The 20,314-nt window shown below is 50.6% G+C and overlaps 1 protein-coding gene across 1 annotated transcript in view; it reads right to left on the bottom strand.

Annotated features, from left to right (window-relative positions):
• Positions 1 to 19,627, bottom strand: part of EEF1G (eukaryotic translation elongation factor 1 gamma) — a 44,357-nt gene extending 24,730 nt beyond the window's left edge. The window contains exons 1-2 of the mRNA XM_029614889.1: positions 19,484 to 19,627; positions 18,786 to 18,944 (exon numbers count right to left, since the gene is read on the bottom strand). Of these exons, the coding sequence (XP_029470749.1) occupies positions 18,786 to 18,944; positions 19,484 to 19,615 (291 nt within the window). The 5' untranslated portion in view covers positions 19,616 to 19,627. The remainder of the gene's footprint in view (positions 1 to 18,785; positions 18,945 to 19,483) is intronic.
• Between the last annotated feature and the right edge of the window lie 687 nt (positions 19,628 to 20,314).

The raw sequence follows: 20,314 nt of genomic DNA, 5'->3' as shown, positions 1-20,314 counted from the left end.
TGAGAAAGTACATGCTACTGACCAAATGCCCTGCAAGAGCCACCAGGATAGACTCACGCTGGCTTCCCTAGATAGAGGTAAACTGACCTTGCAGTTCTCCGACTGGGGATTCCACCATGACTGAAGGGTCATCTGCAACGGTCTCTCGTGCACCGTGCCCAAGGAATCAAGTCCAGCGTGAAGCCAAGGACCTGAAGATAACCCCAGAGCCTGGCGCAACGAATGATGAATGTGTCCCTGCAGCTTCAGCATCCTGTGTAAAGGAACACTTTGCCTACCCTGGCCTTGAAATGAGCTGCTGCTGCCCCTCCCCCCCCCACCCCCAGGCATCCACAATTCAGATGGTGCCAGTTTGGTCTTGAGAACATTTCTGACCCAACATCAGCATCTGTGGGCCAAAGTCCCAGAACTGTGCCCAAATAAGAGTGCAGGATAACTCCGACGAGCACAAATCTGCCACCACTACCCCCCATCACATTGGAGATTGGGCTCATCACAGCCCTTCGCACAAAAGGGAAAGCCTACTAGCTGCAGGAGTCACCAACCATCAGATTTTGCAAACAGACAAAAAAAAAAGAACTCTCAAAGACGCAAAGCCTTACTGTATAACTTACAATAGGTCGAACTATGCCCTTGACACCACTAAGGAAATGGAAGCCCAACCAAGTCCGTTTCCTTGCTGGGGAACCGGAACTACTGAAACCAAGAGAAAACCTTATGGTTTTTCTCCACAAGAGAAGACCCTGAAAGCCTCGACCAGTGATCAGGCAAAATGTAAGATGTGCATGTCTCTTGCAAAGATCTGATGCTATAAACCATGGACCACAGATCCTCCATATGCACCACCAGAACATGAGACAGAGGACTTCATTGGGAACCTTCATGCCCATGTGAGCTGAAATGTGTGCTCTTGAGCTCCTGCAGACCCCCCAAAAGAATAGACCTTGAGGGTTGCTGACGTGGCAAGGAGGAATCCTGGTTTATACTGCCTGGCATTCCTGAACATGGGTCTAACCAGAGAAAACCTTACAAGCACCTTTAAGGCCTGCCTTCAGGCAATTTATGTGCTATGGAGTAGTTTAAATGCCTCACCCTGCAAAACCTCATTAAATGCATGTACTGCTGGCTTTTTCCCCAACTGAAAATCCCCCTCCCCATGCACTAAACTGTCTCAGGCTAATTGGGCTCAAAGAGACCAACAGAAAAAGGGAGAAACACGCTGAGAAAGAAAAGGCAGAACAGGCAATGTCCAATCAGGAAGTTCAAAACATTCAGCTATAATGGGCCAAGTAAAGCAAAAGGTTTTATGCCCTGCAAAAAAAACCTAAGCTAAACAATGTTACCACAGGACACGGTGCAAATACTCAAGACGACCTGAGGCAGGCTCCTCTGAAGAAAGTTATCTTCCCCAGCACCAGCTTCATTTGCTTCTAAGAGGCCCGCTGGGAAGCCTCAGATAAGTTAGAGGGGCAGAGCGTTGGTTCCACGAGCTGTTCCTTCGATTGCTCCCCAGGCAGAGCGAGCAACTTCAACAGGTCCGGAGATCACCTGCTGCAATAACTCCATAGCCAAGTGGAGCCGTGCAGACCGCCCTGCCGAAGGGTTCATCTGTAGCCACCCACCATCTGGTTACTAGCAGGAAGAGGGGGCAAAGAGCCTGTCATGCTGGACGTCGTATAATTCTCTTCTGTTTGCCTTTGGCAGGGATTGCTCCACAGATTCTGCCTGTGTCCACGGACTGCACCCTCCTGCCTGGCACCTGCTTGATCACAGGTTAGGAAGAACGTACCAGCCAACATGCTGAGCTGCTGCTGCGACTTGCCTCACCTGTCTTTTTCCTGAGAAACCAGAAGCCAATGGGAGGAGAATGATCACCTCTGATCCCGACTGTCCAAATCCAGTACAGCGCCATAGGAAACCAGGAGGCAGTACTGCAAAAGCCTTTATTCTTCTTTTTAGGATCCTGCTCTAGAAGGGAAATCAGTCCAAAGACTGCTGCCAGAGCCACTAAGGGAAGAACGTGACTGGCAACTGCCCAGTGCAAGACCTCCGACTCCTAGCTAAGTCGTTTCCCAAAGGGGAAGGGAGAATCAGTGCCACAGGGCTGTCACGTGAAGCACCCACAGGACTCTCGGCCTAAGTTCCACCAGAAGTTTGGGCTTACAGCTTTCCTGGAAGTGGCCACTCCCTGGCTGCAGCACCGGTCTACGTGTCTGCACTGGCTGCTGGAGACAGAGAAATGCTGAACAGCTGAAAACAGCACCAGGTCCCTACAGGGGGAGTGAAGTCACCTTTGAGCTTTTTTTTGTCTGTCTGTCTCCATCTGCTGGCTGGAGGGCATGACCCACTTATATGGACTGTTTACAATGTGAGCAAGTGTCCAAAAAGTTATAGAAATGTCATAAAACTATTTTTTGTTTTTAAAGACTTCCCCCACAAGAGATGGATGCTTCAGATACGGCTCAGGATTTACAAGAGCTGTATTTGGAATTGCAGAATGGAGAAATTACTTACCTGATAATTTCGTGGTCCTTAGTGTAGACAGATGAACTCAGGACCAGTGGGTTATCTGCTCTTCTGCTAGCAGATGGGAGATGGAGTCAGATTTCAAAGCTGACGTCACCCTAGATAGACCCCTGCAGTGACCTCCGCTCCTCCTCAAAACGCCATTGTGGATAGATATCTTGCTTAAAACAACTTGATTAACTGATGCAACTGATTTCAATAACTGGAGCTCACCAATGTACTCAACCAAGTTAACGCCGACACCAGACTAACTGCGGGTGTCTTGAACTAGGGGTAGGAAACGGCTTAGCCGTAATTTGTTTAATCTCGAGGTTAGATTCCAAGGTTCTCCTTTTCTGGGGGCAGCCGTGGGCGGGATGCTGAGTCCATCTGTCTACACTAAGGAAAACGAAATTCAGGTAATTTCTCCATTTCCTAGCATGTAGCCAGATAGACTCGGGACCGGTGGGATGCACAAAAGCTACTCCCAGCTGCCTGTGGCCCACTTAATACTGCCCTTGCGCAGGCTGCGTCTTCTCGGGCCTGGATATCCAGGCGGTAGAACCTGGAGAAGGTGTGTAGGAAGGACCACATCGCCGCTCGACAGATCTCAATGGGCAACAGCTTGGCTTCTGCCCAGGATACTGCCTGGCCCCTTGTAGAATGAGCCTTAACCTGAAGGGGTAAGGGCTTTCCTCTATGTAGGCTGCCTTGATTACTTCCTTGATCCTGCAAGCTATGGTCGCTTCGCCTTGGTTCTTCCCGCTGTGGAGGACAAACAGGCGATCTGTTTTGCGCACCTGTTCAGATTGTTCCAGGTATTGTAGTAGGAGTCTACCAACGTTTAGACGGCGAGAGTCTTCAGAGTCCATATGTTCCTCCGGAGATGGTTTGGTTCAAATGAAATCTGAGACTACTTTCGGAAGAAAGGAGGAGACTGTGAGAAGCTGTATCGTTCCAGGAGTGAGCCTAAGGAACGGTTCCCGACAGGATAGTGCGTACAGCTCGGAGATGCTCAGGGCAGAACATATTGCCACAAAGAATACCGTTTTTCAATGTTAAGAGGCGTAGTGACAGACTGTGAATTGGTCTGAAGGAAGCCCCCGCTAGAAAGTCTAATACCAAATTGAGATTCCATAGGGGCACCGGCCACTTTAGGGGTGGTCGAAGTTGCTTCACCCCTTTAAGGAAACGGGCCAAGTCCGGATGCGCTGATAGACTGATTCCGCTTACTTCGGCACTGAAACAGGAGAGGGCTGCTACTTGAACCTTGAAGGCATTGAGAGACAGCCCTTTCTTCATAACGTCCTGTAGATATTCTAGAATCATGGGAATCTTGGCCGTCCGCAGGGATACCCTCGCACCAGGCTTCGAATATTCTCCAGATCCGTATGTATAATCACAGATATTGAGAACGTCCGTACGCGGAACAGGGTGTCAATCACGGCCTTCGAGTACCCGCGCTTCTTCAGGCGAGTCCTCTGAAGGGCCAGACCGTAAGAGAGAAACGAGACGGATCTTCGTGAAGAATTGGGCCCTGCTGGAGAAGATCCCTGTGTGGAGGCAGGCACAGAGGGCTCCCCGCGGCTGCCGAGGATATGAAAAGCTCCGGGTATCTGGCGCTAGGGCACTGCCCTGCCAAGCCTGCCCTGAAGAATGCCTCCACTCCGCCAGCGCCAAAAAGGAAAACTGAATTAACAGAACAAGTTTAATGTGAAGCAGAAATTCCCCCGCCCCTTTTTTTTTTTTTTTTAAATAAAGTAAATTGGTCTAGTCAAAGGTCCTAACTAATATATTCAAACCTGTACAATCAATGATCAGGCCCGCAGGTTATGCCTCTCAACCTGCTGGAGTCAGAGAAAATACTGAGGGATAGCAGGTGGCTCCCCGGTATATCTAGTCAAAACCAATAGCCTTGCCCTCAGATACTCCAAACTAAGACTGAAGCAGCTTGCTCTCTGCAAAGTGGATGACCTATCCCAAGGTCTGACAACTAAATCACCGTTTGAAACGACTGCTGGCAATGGTCTCTCTGAATAAATGCAGTTGTCCAAATAGGGGTGAACCAGTATTGCCTTTTTCGCACAAGGCTGCAGCCACTGCCACCATTACCTTGTAAATCACGCCAGGGGCTGTCACCAGTCCAAAAGGAAGAGTCTTAAACTGAAAATGCACCCCTCCTTCCTGAATACTGCAAATTGGAGGAACTTCTGATGCTCTTTCTGAATGGGAAGTAGGCGTTAAGCCCCCAACAGAGCCAAGGACGCCTGGAATTCTCCGGATCGGACCGTAATGTTCACCAAACGAAAGTGGGGCACCTATAAGGACACGTTCACTTTCTTGAGGTCCACATTAGGTCAATATAGGAAAATTAGGACTTACCTGATAATTTTCATTCCTGTAGTACCGAGGATCAGTCCAGACTGCTGGGTTATGCCTCCCGTCCAGCAGATGGAGTCAGAGAGAAACTGAAAAGGCACCACTGATATACCCTGGTGCGCCCCCTGCGATCCTCCAGTATAATCCATAACAAAGCAGTATGAAATTAGAAAACAATGGCAAATTCTGTGACTAGCTCAATATAAAGATGAAACGTATATGAACATGTGGAAAAAACGAGGAAACCATGAAAACAAGCAAGTGCCCGTAAAAAACGGAACCCGAAAAACACGAAAAAACAACAGTTGCGGGACTCTACACTCTTCACTGAAATGGGCGGGCGTCTGGACTGATCCTTGGTACTACAGGAATGAAAATTATCAGGTAAGTCCTAATTTTCCTTTCCCTGTACGTACCAGGATCAGTCCAGACTGCTGGGAAGTACCCAAGCTGCCCTAAACGGGGTGGGACCCTGACAGTCCCGCACAAAGCACACCACTGCCGAATGAGTCCACCGTCGGAGCGCGCACGTCCAAACGGTAATGTCTCGCAAAGGTGTGCAACGTCTTCCAAGTAGCCGCTCGGCAAATTTCCTGCGAGGAAATAAACCCACTCTCTGCCCACGACGCCGCCTGGGAGCACAGAGAATGAGCCTTAAGACCCTCCGGAACGGCGCGACCTTGGGAAATGTAAGTAGACACAATCGCCTCTTTCAACCAGCGTGCGATCGTAGTTTTTGAAGCTTTATTTCCCTTCTTTGGACCACCCCACAAGACAAACAGATGATCAGACAACCGAAAGGGGTTGGTAACGTCCAGGTACCGCAAGAGCGTCCTTCGAACATCCAACTTGTGAAGTTCCGGTTGCCGCGACGCCTCAGCCCCGTCCATCGCAAATGCCGGTAGGTCCACCGTCTGGTTGACGTGAAAGGCGGAAACTACCTTAGGCAAAAACGAAGGAACGGTACGTAGAGAAACCCCCGAATTAGAAATACGGAGAAAAGGTTCCCTACAAGACAACGCCTGAAGTTCTGAGATTTGGCGAGCTGAACAAATAGCGACGAGAAAAACAGTTTTGAGAGTGAGATCCTTGAGAGTAGCCCTTCGTAGAGGCTCAAACGGAGAAGTACAAAGACCCCGGAGAACCAAATTTAAACTCCAAGAAGGACAGATAGGTCGCACCGGGGGTCGCAAATGTTTAACTCCCTTTAAAAATCGTGCAACGTCCGGATGCATGGCAATGGAAACTCCGTCAAGTTTACCGCGGTAACAGCCTAAGGCCGCTACCTGCACACGCAGAGAATTATAGGATAAACCCTTCTTTAGACCCTCTTGCAAAAAAGTCAGAATATGAGACACCGTAGCCTTCCGCGACGGCACTTCCAGACCCTGACACCAGGAGTCAAAAACCTTCCATACCCTGACATAAGCAACCGAGGTAGAGAGCTTACGAGCCTGCAGAAGAGTAGTAATGACCAACTCGGAATATCCTTTCCTTCTCAATTGCCGCCTCTCATAAGCCAAGCCGCTAGACAAAAGCGATCGGCCTGGTTGAAAAATACTGGACCCTGCCGAAGGAGTCGAGGCAGATGACCGAGCCGCAAGGGGCCGTCCACCGCTAGATTGATGAGGTCGGCGAACCACGGCCTCCTCGGCCACTCCGGAGCTACGAGAATGACGGGTCCCGTGTGGGATTCTATGCGACGCAATATTTTCCCCACCAACGGCCATGGTGGAAACACATACAGAAGAACGTGCGCAGGCCAGGGAAGAGCTAGCGCGTCTACGCCCTCCGACCCGTGTTCCCTTCTGCGACTGAAGAAGCGAGCTGCCTTGGCATTCAAACGAGTTGCCATGAGGTCCAACCGGGGAGTTCCCCACCGGCGACAGATGAGTCTGAGTGCCTCGGGAGAGTTCCCACTCTCCCGGGTCTAGTCGTTGCCGGCTGAGATAGTCTGCTTGAACGTTGTCGACTCCTGCGATGTGGGACGCCGCAATCCGAGACAGGTGCTGCTCTGCCCACACCATCAACTGGCTGGCTTCGGTTGCTACCGGTAGACTCCGTGTACCGCCTTGCCGATTTATATACGCTACCGTGGTTGCGTTGTCGGACAGAACCCGAACTGCTCTGTCCCGAATCAAAGGCAGAAAGTGCTGTAATGCTAGGCGAACCGCCCTTGTTTCCAAACGATTGATCGACCACTTGGTCTGAGGAGGCGTCCAACGTCCCTGAGCGAACTGAGACTGACAGACTGCTCCCCAGCCCGTCAGACTGGCATCGGTCGTGACAATGATCCATTGAGGCGGATCCAAATCGGTGCCTTGGAGCAAGTGGACCGGATCCAACCACCATTGTAGACTGGTCCTCGCTGGGGGTAAGAGTGGCAAAGGTATCTGAAACTCTTCCGATTTGGGGTCCCAACGAGACAGAAGCGCCCTCTGTAGCGGCCGCATATGCGCAAATGACCACGGAACCAAATCCAGTGTGGATGCCATATATCCAAGAACCTGTAAGTAATCCCATACCACAGGCAGGGGAAGGGCGAGAAGACGGCGAACGTGCGCCATCAGACGCTCCATCCTTGCCTGTGGGAGAGAAACCTTTCCCACTTTCGTATCGAACGAGGCGCCCAGAAATTCCAAATTCTGGGAGGGGATCAGATGGCTCTTGGTGTAATTGACCACCCACCCCAAGGAGTGGAGCCGGTGAAGGACTGCCTGAATCGCATCTTCGCAGAGACGTCGCGATTTTGCTCGGATGAGCCAATCGTCCAAATACGGGTGTACCAACACTCCGTCTCTCCGAAGACTCGCCGCCACCACCACCATTACCTTGGTGAACACCCTCGGAGCTGTCGCCAGACCGAACGGAAGAGCACAAAACTGGAAGTGAGATCCCAGGACCATAAAGCGCAGAAATCTTTGATGGAACTCTTGTATCCCTATGTGCAAGTAAGCCTCCGTGAGATCTAAGGAAGCCAAATACTCGCCTTTGTGTACCGCCGCTATGACTGAGCGCAGGGTCTCCATCCGAAACCGCGGTATGCGCAACGCCCTGTTGACTCGCTTGAGATCCAGAATCGGCCGAAATGTGCCCTCCTTCTTGGGAACGATGAAATAGATGGAATAACGGCCCGTGCGTTGCTCGGCGGGCGGCACAGGCACTATTGTACCCAGCGCCTGCAATCGCTCCAGGGTCTGAGCAATTCGCTGTTGCTTTACCTGAGAACCGCTGGGAGAGATAAGGAACAAATCGCGCAGGGGCCTTGCAAAATCTAGGGCGTAGCCGTGAGATATAATGTCGAGGACCCATTGGTCTGAGGTAATTGTGGCCCATTCCTCCCGAAAGTAAGAGTCGTCCTCCTACCTCCGGGACGGAGGAATGGACCGGGGTCCCTTCATTGAGCCGCCTTAGAGGTGGCGAAGGTATGAGACGCCCCTGCGCGTGCCGGCCTTCTACCACGAAAGGAAGGAGTCCATGACTGGGAACGCGGAGACGGCTGTCGGGTAGCAAAAGAGGACCCCCTTCCCGAGCGAAAACGGCGTTGCCCGCGAAACCGTCTGTGGAAGGTACCCGAAGGGCGAAAAAATCTAGGCTTGTCCTCTGGCAACTTAAACACTTTATTCTCCCCCAAAGATCGGATAAGGTCTTCTAACTCGGTGCCAAATAACAACTTGCCCCGAAAGGGAAAGGAACTGAGTTGGGCCTTGGAGGAAGAGTCCGCCGCCCAATGACGCAGCCAGAGTAACCTCCGTGCCGACACAGCCGAAGACATAGACCGGGCCGAAGTGCGGAGGAGGTCATAAAAGGCATCCGCGGCGTAAGCCACCGCGGATTCTATACGGTTTGCTTGCTCTGCTTCATCCGGAGGCAGATCTTGAGATGTCAACATCTGTTGTACCCAACGAAGGGTAGCCCTTTGTACCATGCAGCTGCAAACGGCCGCCCGTACTCCCAAAGCCGAAACCTCAAAGATGCGCTTAAGCAACGTCTCCAGCTTCCGATCCTGAAGATCCTTAAGGGCCGTACCCCCTGTTACGGGAATGGTGGTATGTTTAGCCATGGCAGTGACCGCTGAATCCACCCTTGGCACCCTAAGGAGCTCCAAGGAATCCGCAGGGAGAGGGTAAAGCTTATCCATAGCGCGGCTGACCCTAAGAGTTGCCTCCGGATTATCCCATTCCCGGGATACAAGCTGAAACAGTTTATTATGAAAAGGAAAGGCATGCGCAGGCGTGCGGAGCCCGTCTAATTCAAAATCCCCTGGCTGGGAATTGGAGTCAACCTGGGGTACTGGAATCTTTAGTTCCCGAAGAACATGGGCAATCAAGGGATCCAGTTCTTCCTTATGAAATAAGCGGAGTATCTGAGGATCATCCCCCTCAACTGGGTCCGTACCCCCTACATCCATATCAGGATCCGGTGTGGACTGATCCTGTGAAAGGGGGGCCGGAGCTACATGCTGAGGAGGTTTTGGAGGGGGAGCCGAAGGAGCTGGAGCAGCCTGCTGCGGAGGTTGAGGAGGAGCCGGGGCTGCATCCCCCAAGCCAAAGAGACCAGTAGAAAGTCTCCCCCGTTTATCTGGGGCAGGAGTACCCTGCTCCCATTCCGCTTCGGCCTCCATATAAGCCTTGTGGAGCAAAAGTACAAATTGTGAGGAAAAGGGATGAGGCCTCTTCAAAGAACCTCCTTTTGCTCCCACAGGTGGCAAATTAACAGGCCCTGGTAACCCGCGGGGGCTAAGATCCGGTGGGGACAGGGGGGGGGGGGGGGGGGAGTCATCCCCTTCTTCCGACGAAACCGCATCGCGATCCGAGTCATTTAAAATGGCCACCGAATTTTCTAAAATGGCCGCCGCCCCCGGTATCGGCAGCGCGGACTGCCGAGATTTGGCCGACGCTGGCCGTGCCCCACGCCGCGGGGAAGGGGAGCTCCCGGCCGCGGCTGACCCCCGCGAGGAACCCTCACCCCTGGGAAGGCACCGGGAGCAAAGGCCCTCGCGGGAGAGCCGACGGCCCGGCTCCCCACATGCCGTACAAACAGTGCCTCGGGGCATGGTTTTTTTTTTGTTTTTTTTTTTAACACCAAAAAACGGCGCGAAAAACGGCGCGAGTAAGGGCTGGGTGACAAGCCACCCCTTCCGGAGACCACAGTGAGGAACGCAGGCAGTGGACACAATTACCTCGTTTTTAAATTTTTTTAAATTTTTTTTTTAATAGCGCTGCCACCGGCAGCTAAAGTACCTCACAGACAAGTGGCTGGTGGAGCCTGCAGGGGGTGTAGCACACCCGACTAAACTTTCTTCTCCGAGGAATGAAACTTCTCAGGAGGCGGATAGGGAGAGTGACCGGCCCACCGATTAATCTTCCCCTCCTCTCACTGGGTAAGACTGAAAAAAAAACCCCGGGAAAAGGCTGTAGGGCAGTGCCCTGCCTGGCCTGCTATGGCTCCACTTATTATTACCAAATTAGGTACAAATCACTAATTGATCTAGTCACAGGATTTCTCCTCTACATTAAGTCAAACCTGATAGGGAAATCCCTTCACAATTCAATTTACAGGAGATCAGGACCGCAAGGTTATGCTCTCTCATCTGCTGGAGTCAGAGATATACTGGAGGATCGCAGGGGGCGCACCAGGGTATATCAGTGGTGCCTTTTCAGTTTCTCTCTGACTCCATCTGCTGGACGGGAGGCATAACCCAGCAGTCTGGACTGATCCTGGTACGTACAGGGAAGTGCCTTTTTTTTTCTTCTTGACACTACAAAATAAATGGAATATGCTCCCCAACCCTTCTCTATGTCTGGGACCAGAACCACCGCCCCCCCAACAGGATCAGCCAGTCCCATGTAGACCTTACCGTGTTCAACTTTGAAACACAGGGAGAGACCTGGAAAGCCTTGGCCACCTGCTAAACAAAATCTAGGGCATAATTACCTCTTACAGCCGAAAGGACCCACTGCCGGGTCGTCATCTCGGCCCACTCTTTGTAAAAAGTGAGCCTCCTAAAAAGCCAATGCAATATCGGTACGCGAAATAAAATGGGTGCTCGTGACTGAGCACCTGTTTCCCTAACGCACGCCCACCCACCTCTCCCAGGTGCGCGTGATGCAGCTGCCGCATAAAAAAGGGAAATTGTGCATCCCTAGCACCTCCTCTGCATTGGGCGTCCAGGAGACGTGGCTATCAGTGCGGGTTAGGAAAACGGACACTCATGAGCATCTGTTTTCTCTGGCTGCTGGCACATTACACACAGCCTGGCCCGTGTATACTGTGCATCTAGAATGTTTTATGCAATGATGCTTTCTGTGGTTCCTCCTAGTTCGTATCGCAACAATACTATTAGGAGGAATCACAAAATGCAGGATTTGGGGTTTTTTGTGGCGCCCTTCACCGTGGCAAGCCTCAACATCAAGCTCCTGGGCTGGTGTTAAATTAACAGTGTGGGAATTTTTTTTTTTAAATCAAGCGGTAATTAGTTGACAGCCTCATCTACATGGAATTTAAGTGATGAGCGCTATTAGCTATGCGCCGGTCTGGATGCATGTTTTGGGTGCGCTGATCCCAGCATTTGCATCGGGCGTTAAGTCTAGCGCATCCAAAACGCCCAATATTCATCGGCCTGATAGAGTGGACCAGTTGAACTTCCCCGAGTACCTTTCAGGTCCTCCTGAACTGGGTCCTGACCCCTGACGAGAGGTCCTACATTTCTCCTGAAAGATCTGGGGTTTGCTCAGTTACTGCCATTGCAAAGCCAGAGAAGCTGCCTGGCTGAGACCATGGCTACCATATTTCTAGCCAACACATGGAGCAAATCATACAATGTGTTCACTCTAAAGACCAAGCTAGCTTCCAGGTTGGATTACCTAACTGGAAATTTGGACCATACCGCCACTGCCAAATTGCAAAACTAGAGAAGGTTCTTGGCAGATACAACAGAAAGCAGGATCCTAGCCACCAAGGCTGTAGCAATAAAAGCTACAATAGCCTCCAGACATTCCACTTACTTCCCTGACAGACCCCTTCAGAGACAGCAACTAGACTTTGCTGTAGCCAGAGAACACACGTGCGAGAAAAACAGAGAAGGCCATGGGGAGGACCCATAAGTCGATCCTCTCCTTCCTGTTTCGTTTCAACTCTGGTTTCCTTTATACCCAACTCTGTCAGAGGCTACGTCAAACAGTGTGGGCAATTTGTCTCTCTTTTTGCCTTCAGAGGATCGCCTCAGCGATGGGAATTTCACTGTCTTCCAGGACATCCCTATCCTCCTCACGATCCTTTTGAAGATCTGCAGGGAGACACTCATGCAAATCTTCCTCAGATGTCAGATTCCGACTCAAATTCTGGGTCTGCTTCCTAAACAGGAACGGACACACCGGTCCACTGACCATTTAGGACATGGGGACCTCCCTCTGCGTACCCCTGGGATAAGCAGCATCGAATCTATCCACTTATAGGGATCCTGCCAGGCACCCGCAACCTGGACCGGCCACCACCTGATGGGCTCCCGACAAATCCCACGCTCAGATGCTCTTAGAACTAGACCCAAATGGAACTTAAACATAAGCAGCACAAATCTAGGGGAGAAAAGGATGCTGCAGATGCTCTCCCCTGGAAAACTGCATTAACATAAGCCGAGCCAATAGCTTCCTTCAGCCAATGCGCAATCATAGCTTTGGACATCTTACCCCCTTTCCCTGGACCATTCCAAAGCACAAAGGAGCGATCAGACATCCAGAAACTATTAGCAACCTTGAGACACCCTCAACACCCACCGTCCATCCAACATCCGAAGTTCCTTTGCATGAGGCCCAGATGGATCCAAATTCGGAAAGGCTGGAAGCTCCGCTGTTTGATTACGACAGAATGCAGAAACAACCTTTGGAAGAAAAGAGGATACTATGCCCAAAGGAGCCCCCCCCAGATCTCAAAATCTGTAGAAAGTGATCGCTACACCACAACGCCTGAAGTTCCAAAATCATTCTGGCCAAATTGCCACCAGAAAAACTAACTCAGGGTTAAAATCTTTAGAGTCGCCCTGTTCAGTGGCTCAAACGGAGCCTCTCACATGCCTCTTAGAACCAAATTAAGATTCCACAACGGACATATATGTCACACCAGAGGATGGCAAATGTTTCGCTCCCTAAAGAAAGTGAATCACATCCAAATGCACAACCTGGGGACTGTGGACTATTTACGGCGTCCGGGGGGCTATAGTTCCATTTTTTTCCAGGGAAACAGAGAAAAGGCATGATGAGCCCAAGGGGAGACTAAGTAGGCTTCTCGTACTGGTCGAGCAAATTCTAATGCATAGCCATCTCTTATCAAACTTAGGCCCCACTGGATCTGTTGTAATTCTGGTCCACTCCTCGTAGAAGAAAGCCAATCAACCCCTGACGGCCGGAATAGAAGAGCAGTCTGGCCTCACCTCTTTGTGATGACTTGGCCCTCCTAGTTCCCTGATCATGGGTGTCCAAGGTTGGCTTCCATCCACTACAAAAGGACTACCCCCAAGACTGGGTTCTGCCTGATCATTGTCTCGAGTCCCTGAAGAGGCCTTATTCAGCCAAAATCTATTATCCCAAAAATGGGAACAGGGTCAGAAAGGACCTTTTCCACCTTTCAGTCTGTGCTCTGGCAATTTATGTCCTTTGGACTCTCCAAGATGCTTCACCAGTTGCTCTAAGTCCTCTCCAAACAGGAGCTTGCCCTTGAACGGCAGAGATTCCTAACTGCGACTTGGACCACACATCAGCCAGTTTCTTAACCAAAGCAGTCTCCTGGCTGACACCGGCGCCATAATCCTGGAAGACGTTCTAACCAGGTCATATAAGGCATCCACCACATATATTACCACCACCACCTCCAAACGTTCCACACGTTTCACTGCAGAAGCTGACATAGGCTCCTTCGCCTGCAAGCGTTGGACCCAAGCAAGCTTTTTGCATAAAACTACTACAAGCTACAGCCGTATGCCCGATTCCAAAACCTCAAAAAATCTTCTTCAAATGGGACTTCCAGTCCAGAACATCTTTTAGCACGGCTGATCTAGCCACCGGAATGGTGGTCTTCTTACTCACAGCCGATACAGAAGTGTCCACCTTTGGGAGCGTCAAAAGCTTGAGTGACTCCTCGGGTGATGGGCATAATTTAGCCATTGCTTTGCCAACCTTCAGGCCCCTCTCCCTGACCACCAACTTCCTCCCTGACTTTTGTAAAGGAAAAGCCTTTGCCAGACTTCTCAACCCATCCATGACAGGGTCTGATCCTTCATGGCCGGACTCTTCCTACAGAACCTTGAGAACACGCGGAATCAAGAGCCACGCCACCTTAGGGTCACCGCCTTTGGCTACCAGCGCTTCCTCTGGACCATCATCCAGCTCAGACAAGTCCTGAGCGCATCCTACTCCAGGAAGGTCATCTGCCGAAGCATTGGACTCTTCCGATTTCTCAGAGTCACCCCTGGGGCTACCTGAGCAAGCCAACAGCCCAAGAATCCTCCGGACACTCGAAGACCCCCTTCTTCCCCAATATCTTGGCTGTCTTCAGACTGCAAAGCATCAGTAGGCCAACCCTGGGACCGAGGCCTCTTACACCCCCCCCCCCTGCTTTCCTAGCCAGATATGCCCTGGGCAGGAGTACAAATGCCGAAGAAAAAGCAGAGGAATCCTCAGAATCCTCCCCAGCAGTTCCTCCTCTACCTCAGAGGCTCCTTACTGCTGGAGATAATGGAGGTGAGGAATCCCCTACCTCCCTAGAGAGCTCTGCTTCCAAAGCGGCGCTGTCAGGAAAGGCATCAGAGGCAGACCCTGACTTTATCAGAGCTCTTCTGAGTGCTGTAGCAGGGCCATTCTCCCCTGAACCGACCCCCCTCCTCCCCCGAGATGCAGCAGGAGCATAAGCCAGCTCTAGAGACGGGCACATATCTCCTTGCAGGAGCGACAGCTCTTCCCATGTGCCACCTTTTACCTGGGTAAGCCGGAGCCATTTGCCGCAGTGATCACCTTCCCGCCAGGACCCCGGCCACCACCCAGCGATCAAGGTCCGCCTCTGTTGCGATTCCTCTGCACTAGCAGGTGCCTGTCATCCTGATCAGTAACACGTCAAATTTCTTTTTTATTATTATTTTAACGGCCAGTACAAGAATTAAGAAAAGAAAACGTACTCCCCTTACACTGCCACATCGATCATGCTGTATAACTGATACAGGAATCAAAGGGCTCTCCTAGAGGAAGAGGGAAGTGGATCACCAGCTATCAATCCTCACAGAGCCAAAGACCAAGCCAATTTCAAGGGTCACCAACCACCTGCTCGTCCACCTCAACCCCCCCCCAAGACCTAGCACCCCCCCCCCCCCCCAGGAAAGACCATCTAAAGCTTTCATTCCAGACTGCAGGTTTTACACATCTACAGAAAAATACTGAGGGACTGCAGGTGGCTCACTAGGTTATATGGCAGTGTCAGGGAAACATTTTTCTGTCTCCCTCGGCTGGCGGGGAGGCAAAACCCAGGAGCTGGACCGATGTGTGTGTGTGTGTGTGTGTGTGTGTGTGTGAACAGGAACTGGGGTTCTGCATTTCTCGGCAGGCAGCCTTCTTTTCCCTTCCTCCCACCCAAGAACGTGACCTACTACTACCCCTCAGGTCCTTCTCCCCCCTATCCCCTCCTCATCATGGCCTCCCTCCTGCACTCCCTACCCCCACTAACCCCTTTCCTCTATTCCATAACAGGCTGCCCTCTCCCCCAGCCATATATTCATCAATGGCATCTCAGTGCAGTGCACAGGTTCTGCTGTCAGTAACGCTCTCCCCTCCATTGGTCCAAGCCCCCTGGACTCCGGTGCTCTCCCGCTAGCTCCTGACATACCACTCCCTGGGTCTCCTCCTTCAAGCTCCTGCAAATGCTATTTTTTTTTAGCCCACACATCACCTGCTTCCTGATCTCAACACAAGCTATTCACCAAAAGCACACATCTACACAGGAAGGAATACGTCGCAGTTTACTGGTGCCCAGACTGCCAATCACTTTGCTTCCTCAGGCACGCTGGGGAATTACACAGTTTAGCAGGATTATGAAGGAAAATTCTGCAAGCACGCAGTCACATAATTGGAGACCTCTTTTCACTGGTTGAAATCCCCCTCTTCTCCCCACTCAGCATACGGGTAAATTTAAAAAAACCCGGCACGCACGAATACCGGGAGAAATGAGCGAGGCCGTGCCATGCGCGTATCTCCTGGTATGCGTGAAGCGCCGATTTGCTGAAAAGGGGCAGGCCGGCTGGGACGGCGCCATCCCGGTGAAACGGCGCTGGCAGGCAGCAACGTCTGCTCAAAGGAGCAGGTAAGTTTTGAATCCAAAAAAATAGGGTAGGTAGGGTGGGGGTTTAGGGGTCAGGGTGGAGAATGTTAAGGAGATGGGGAAGTTCCCTCCCAGTCCGCTCCTTAACTGGATTTATGCGCTGTGTTATAAAATCAGCACATCCATTTAAAAACGTACCCCACAGCGTTTCAGTCAAGATGCTATGCTCATTAGTGCAGGCCTTAGGGTATTTCTAAAGGCAAAAAGAGGGAAGCAATGCCCTGAATACTACCACTGTGTGCTGTTGGCCCTTATGACTGGATGCACGCATACTGGACAGCTCTGGACTGAGAAGGTCTTCAGTCCTGTTTAAGGGAAGTTTATAAAAACATTTTTTTTAGAATTTATCCCATTTGGGCACTTACATTATAAACTGGGACCTGAAATTATAAAACTGTGAGCTGAACAGGACTCACTGATAAAAGTGCCCCCTTCAAACTCAAACAACACATTTGCACTTTTTGCAATGTGTTTACTATTAAAGGTTGTATATCTAGCAGAGTTTTATAAACTAATAAGTTGTAGTTTGCACAAACAGTAGAGAGGTAGCAATGGCTCCATTTTTGTAAATACATCTGTCAACATTTCTCACTCTCCTCCCTTGCACTAACAAAGCCGTACATCAGGGCTTCTCAAACTTTTAGCCAACGTGACCCAATTTTAGTACTTGAAAATTCACACGACCCAAGGGGTCCACCAAAATAAGTTAGCAGGGGTACACTCCACGCTCACCACGTTCCAGATGATGCTCTCTCTCAATCTCCAGCCCCTCCTCTTAACCTCATTCCCTCCAGCCAGTGCCCGTGTGAGGGTGCCCAGCCGCTCTAGGTGGTGATGTAATGCCATACCCCCCCCCCCCAAAACCAATTCACAGTGCCCGCGTTGCCAGGGCTCCCTTACCTCGCCAACCAGCGAGTCCTACAATTTCAAACCTGCCGCCTGATTCCTTCACATTAAAAAGAATACTGCCCTCACATCCAACGACGGTGCCCTGCCCACTTCTGGCGCCCTAAGCCACCGCCTAATGCCAGCTGATTCTGAGCTCATCTCCCCAGCCCATCCCCTTCTTACATCTCAACTGATCCTCTTATCGCCTCTCACCCCATCCCTTCCAATCCTTTTTCATCCCTCTACTACTTCTCTTACATCCTCCAATCATCTTTTGTATCCTCTCCTTTCAAACAGCCTGTTCTCTAAACATGCCCCCTTAGCCAGGGCCATTGGCAACATTTGCCTTTGGGCCCCATTCCAAAAGTGAACGACAACTGGTGAGAAAGAGGGGCAACATGTATTTCCTGTATATGTTCAACAGTGGGTGAGAAGAGAGGAACCGTGGCAATCTTTTCTTGCCCGTGCACACGCAGCCTCCTCTCCCTCTCCTCATGGTTCATTCCAAGCACAACAATGATCTGCAAGCAGCAACAGCAATAGTAATAGTAATAAAAGTCAGCATAAGGCCTGTGAGCCAGTGCAAGCTCAGATCTTGCAGCAGTACTGATCCTTCCATCAAGCAGGGCTTCCTTTTACCATAGAAACTCATTGAGATCAGGGCTGCTGTAGGACTGGCAAGTGCTTACTGGCTTGCATATGAGCTTAGCTGAAGATTTTATGACTATTCAGACCCGACTCATGGTTGGGAAGCCAAGCTGTACATGCTGTCCTTATGTAATATAATCTCCTTTTATACATGTAGGGATCTTTGTTTTCAGTTTTTATTTTACTCATGAACTCTTCAGTATTTCAAGAACAGGAAACATCTGATGAAAAAAAAATGACATGCATACTCCTAAGTAATATTTGTTCTGAAGGAAAAAATTAAAGCTGAAAACTACAGTTCCTATATACATGGTACCATGTGCCCCTCTGTCTGCCTATACATGCAGAGCTGAACCACATGTGACATGTCACCACTGCCCAGCCTCCCTCCTTGCAATGCAGGGCTGTACTGTACATGACACCATCCATTTTACTATTTGTACTTCCTGCACACGCAGGACTATGCTGCACATAATGCGATAGCCTCATCTAGTCAGATACTATTGGCCACCTTCTATGCACATACAAGGCTATGCTGAATATCATACTCTATCCATGATACGACTGCCCTCTAATGTTGCCTCCAAGGAATAACTAAGGGAGTGCAAATTTTTCTTCATGTAAGCAAAATTTTTGAGCGCCAGTATCAACATTCCATTTCTGCATATCACACAAAGAAAAATGTGTGTGAACCACCATGTAAAACCTGCGAGTGATGCTCCGAAATGAACAAACAATTGCTCACATGCCTGATCAGCTTAGAGAGAACTAAGCTGGGCCACCCTTGCCTGCCCATACAGGGCCGCTCTATAGGCCACACGCTATTTTACCCATATCACTTCCATACTCGGCGCTGTACCATACACGTACTCTTCCATTCACATTACAGCCTGCCCTACCAACCTCCCTGCATACACTGGGCTACACAGCATGCAACACCCTAGCCATAATAACCATGCAAGCGTTATCAATCCGTGCCAGTCATTCTCAATCAGCACTGCACTGACCTTCCCTATGGGAAACTTCTTTAGGAAATCCGGCGTCTTGTTGGTTTGCCCAAACTGAAAGTGCGGGGGGGTGGAGTGCACCACGAGCTGTGCCCCGCTGTACTGGGCCGCGATCAGCGCTTTGAACGCCCTCCAGTTTTCGGGGTAGGTGTAGAGAGTCTGCAGAAGGAAGGAAGGAACAAAAAAAATAATCACATTCGTAGGCGCAGAGAAAAACCTCTCAATCGGCTGAGCGCTTTATATCAGAGGATAAGCAAAATCACAGCAGGCACCACGACCAATATCGAGACACCTCACCTGCCAGAGCTCCCTACCAGGACTATACATCCCCCCCTCCCAACTCCCCCCAAACCTCACCTGCCAGAGCTCCCTACCAGGACTATACATCCCCCCCTCCCAACTCCCCCCAAACCTCACCTGCCAGAGCTCCCTACCAGGACTATACATCCCCCCCTCCCAACTCCCCCCAAACTCCTGCACCGCCCTCATTCATCTCTTAGAAGCCCTCCAGGGCGATCTCTGTTACACCCCGACCCGCTTCACGCAACCAATGCACTCAAATCACACTCCAGCTTCCGCTCCCCCCGTCTCTCTCGCCGCGCAGAAGCCGCCGCTCCGGCCCGGAGCTCCGCCATGCCCCAGCCCGGGCCGATGTCGCCGGATGCGCATCCCCCGCGACCGGAGCCACCAAAACTCACTCCGACCGCCATCTTTCCGCGCAAAGAAAGGAAGGGGGGCAGCGCGGGGCGGCCGCAAAGATAGAAAAGCGGCCGCAAAGCAAGCCGACGCGTCGCAAAGAGAGGCAAAGAGGGAGAGGGCGTGGCCTGCATACTCAGCGAAGACTTGGACGTGGCCTAAATACGTATTGCGAGGAAGGGGCGGGGCCTGCATCTGTGCGGCAGAAGGGTGTATATTTCAACGTGCTGCAAAATGTACATGTTACATATTATGATATGTGCTATTGTACTTATGGCTACGATATTTTTTGTAATTTTAATTTAGATGGTATGTTTCATTTATACTTTTAATCTTTTTTGTTTTAACGTTTCAATTTTTAATTTGTATCGAGTTGTCAACTTTTGCACAGACCAGGACTGGAGGCTTAAGGAATTGGGGGGGGGGCGGGGTCGGATTTAGGATGTTTCTCTATCTTATTTGCATATATTTCCCCCCCACTTCCCCTAAACCTTCTTCCTCTATTTTGTGTCAGAGACTTTGAATTGGGACCAAGGATATTTAACACCAAGATCCATGCAAGGGAATTAATTATGTCATTCATCAAGCCGCGTTAACACCTCATCACGCAATAAATCGGGTCTAGTGTGTCATAGATGTGTGATGTTTCCTGCACCACCCATTAGTATGTAAATATGATGAGTATGCAAAAGCTAGAAAATTATGTAAATGAGGGACTCCTATCTCATTTCACAGAAACATAACTCGTGATAACATAGTATTTAACGTGGGAAATAACACCTTTTTGAGTTACGGTGGAGTGGAAAAAAACATTTTTATCATGCCATATCGGC

Source organism: Rhinatrema bivittatum, chromosome 8, assembly GCF_901001135.1.
Source record: "Rhinatrema bivittatum chromosome 8, aRhiBiv1.1, whole genome shotgun sequence".
NCBI lineage: Eukaryota > Metazoa > Chordata > Amphibia > Gymnophiona > Rhinatrematidae > Rhinatrema > Rhinatrema bivittatum.
Note: the sequence above shows the minus strand (reverse complement) of the source record. Positions and strands in the feature narration are given on the sequence as shown.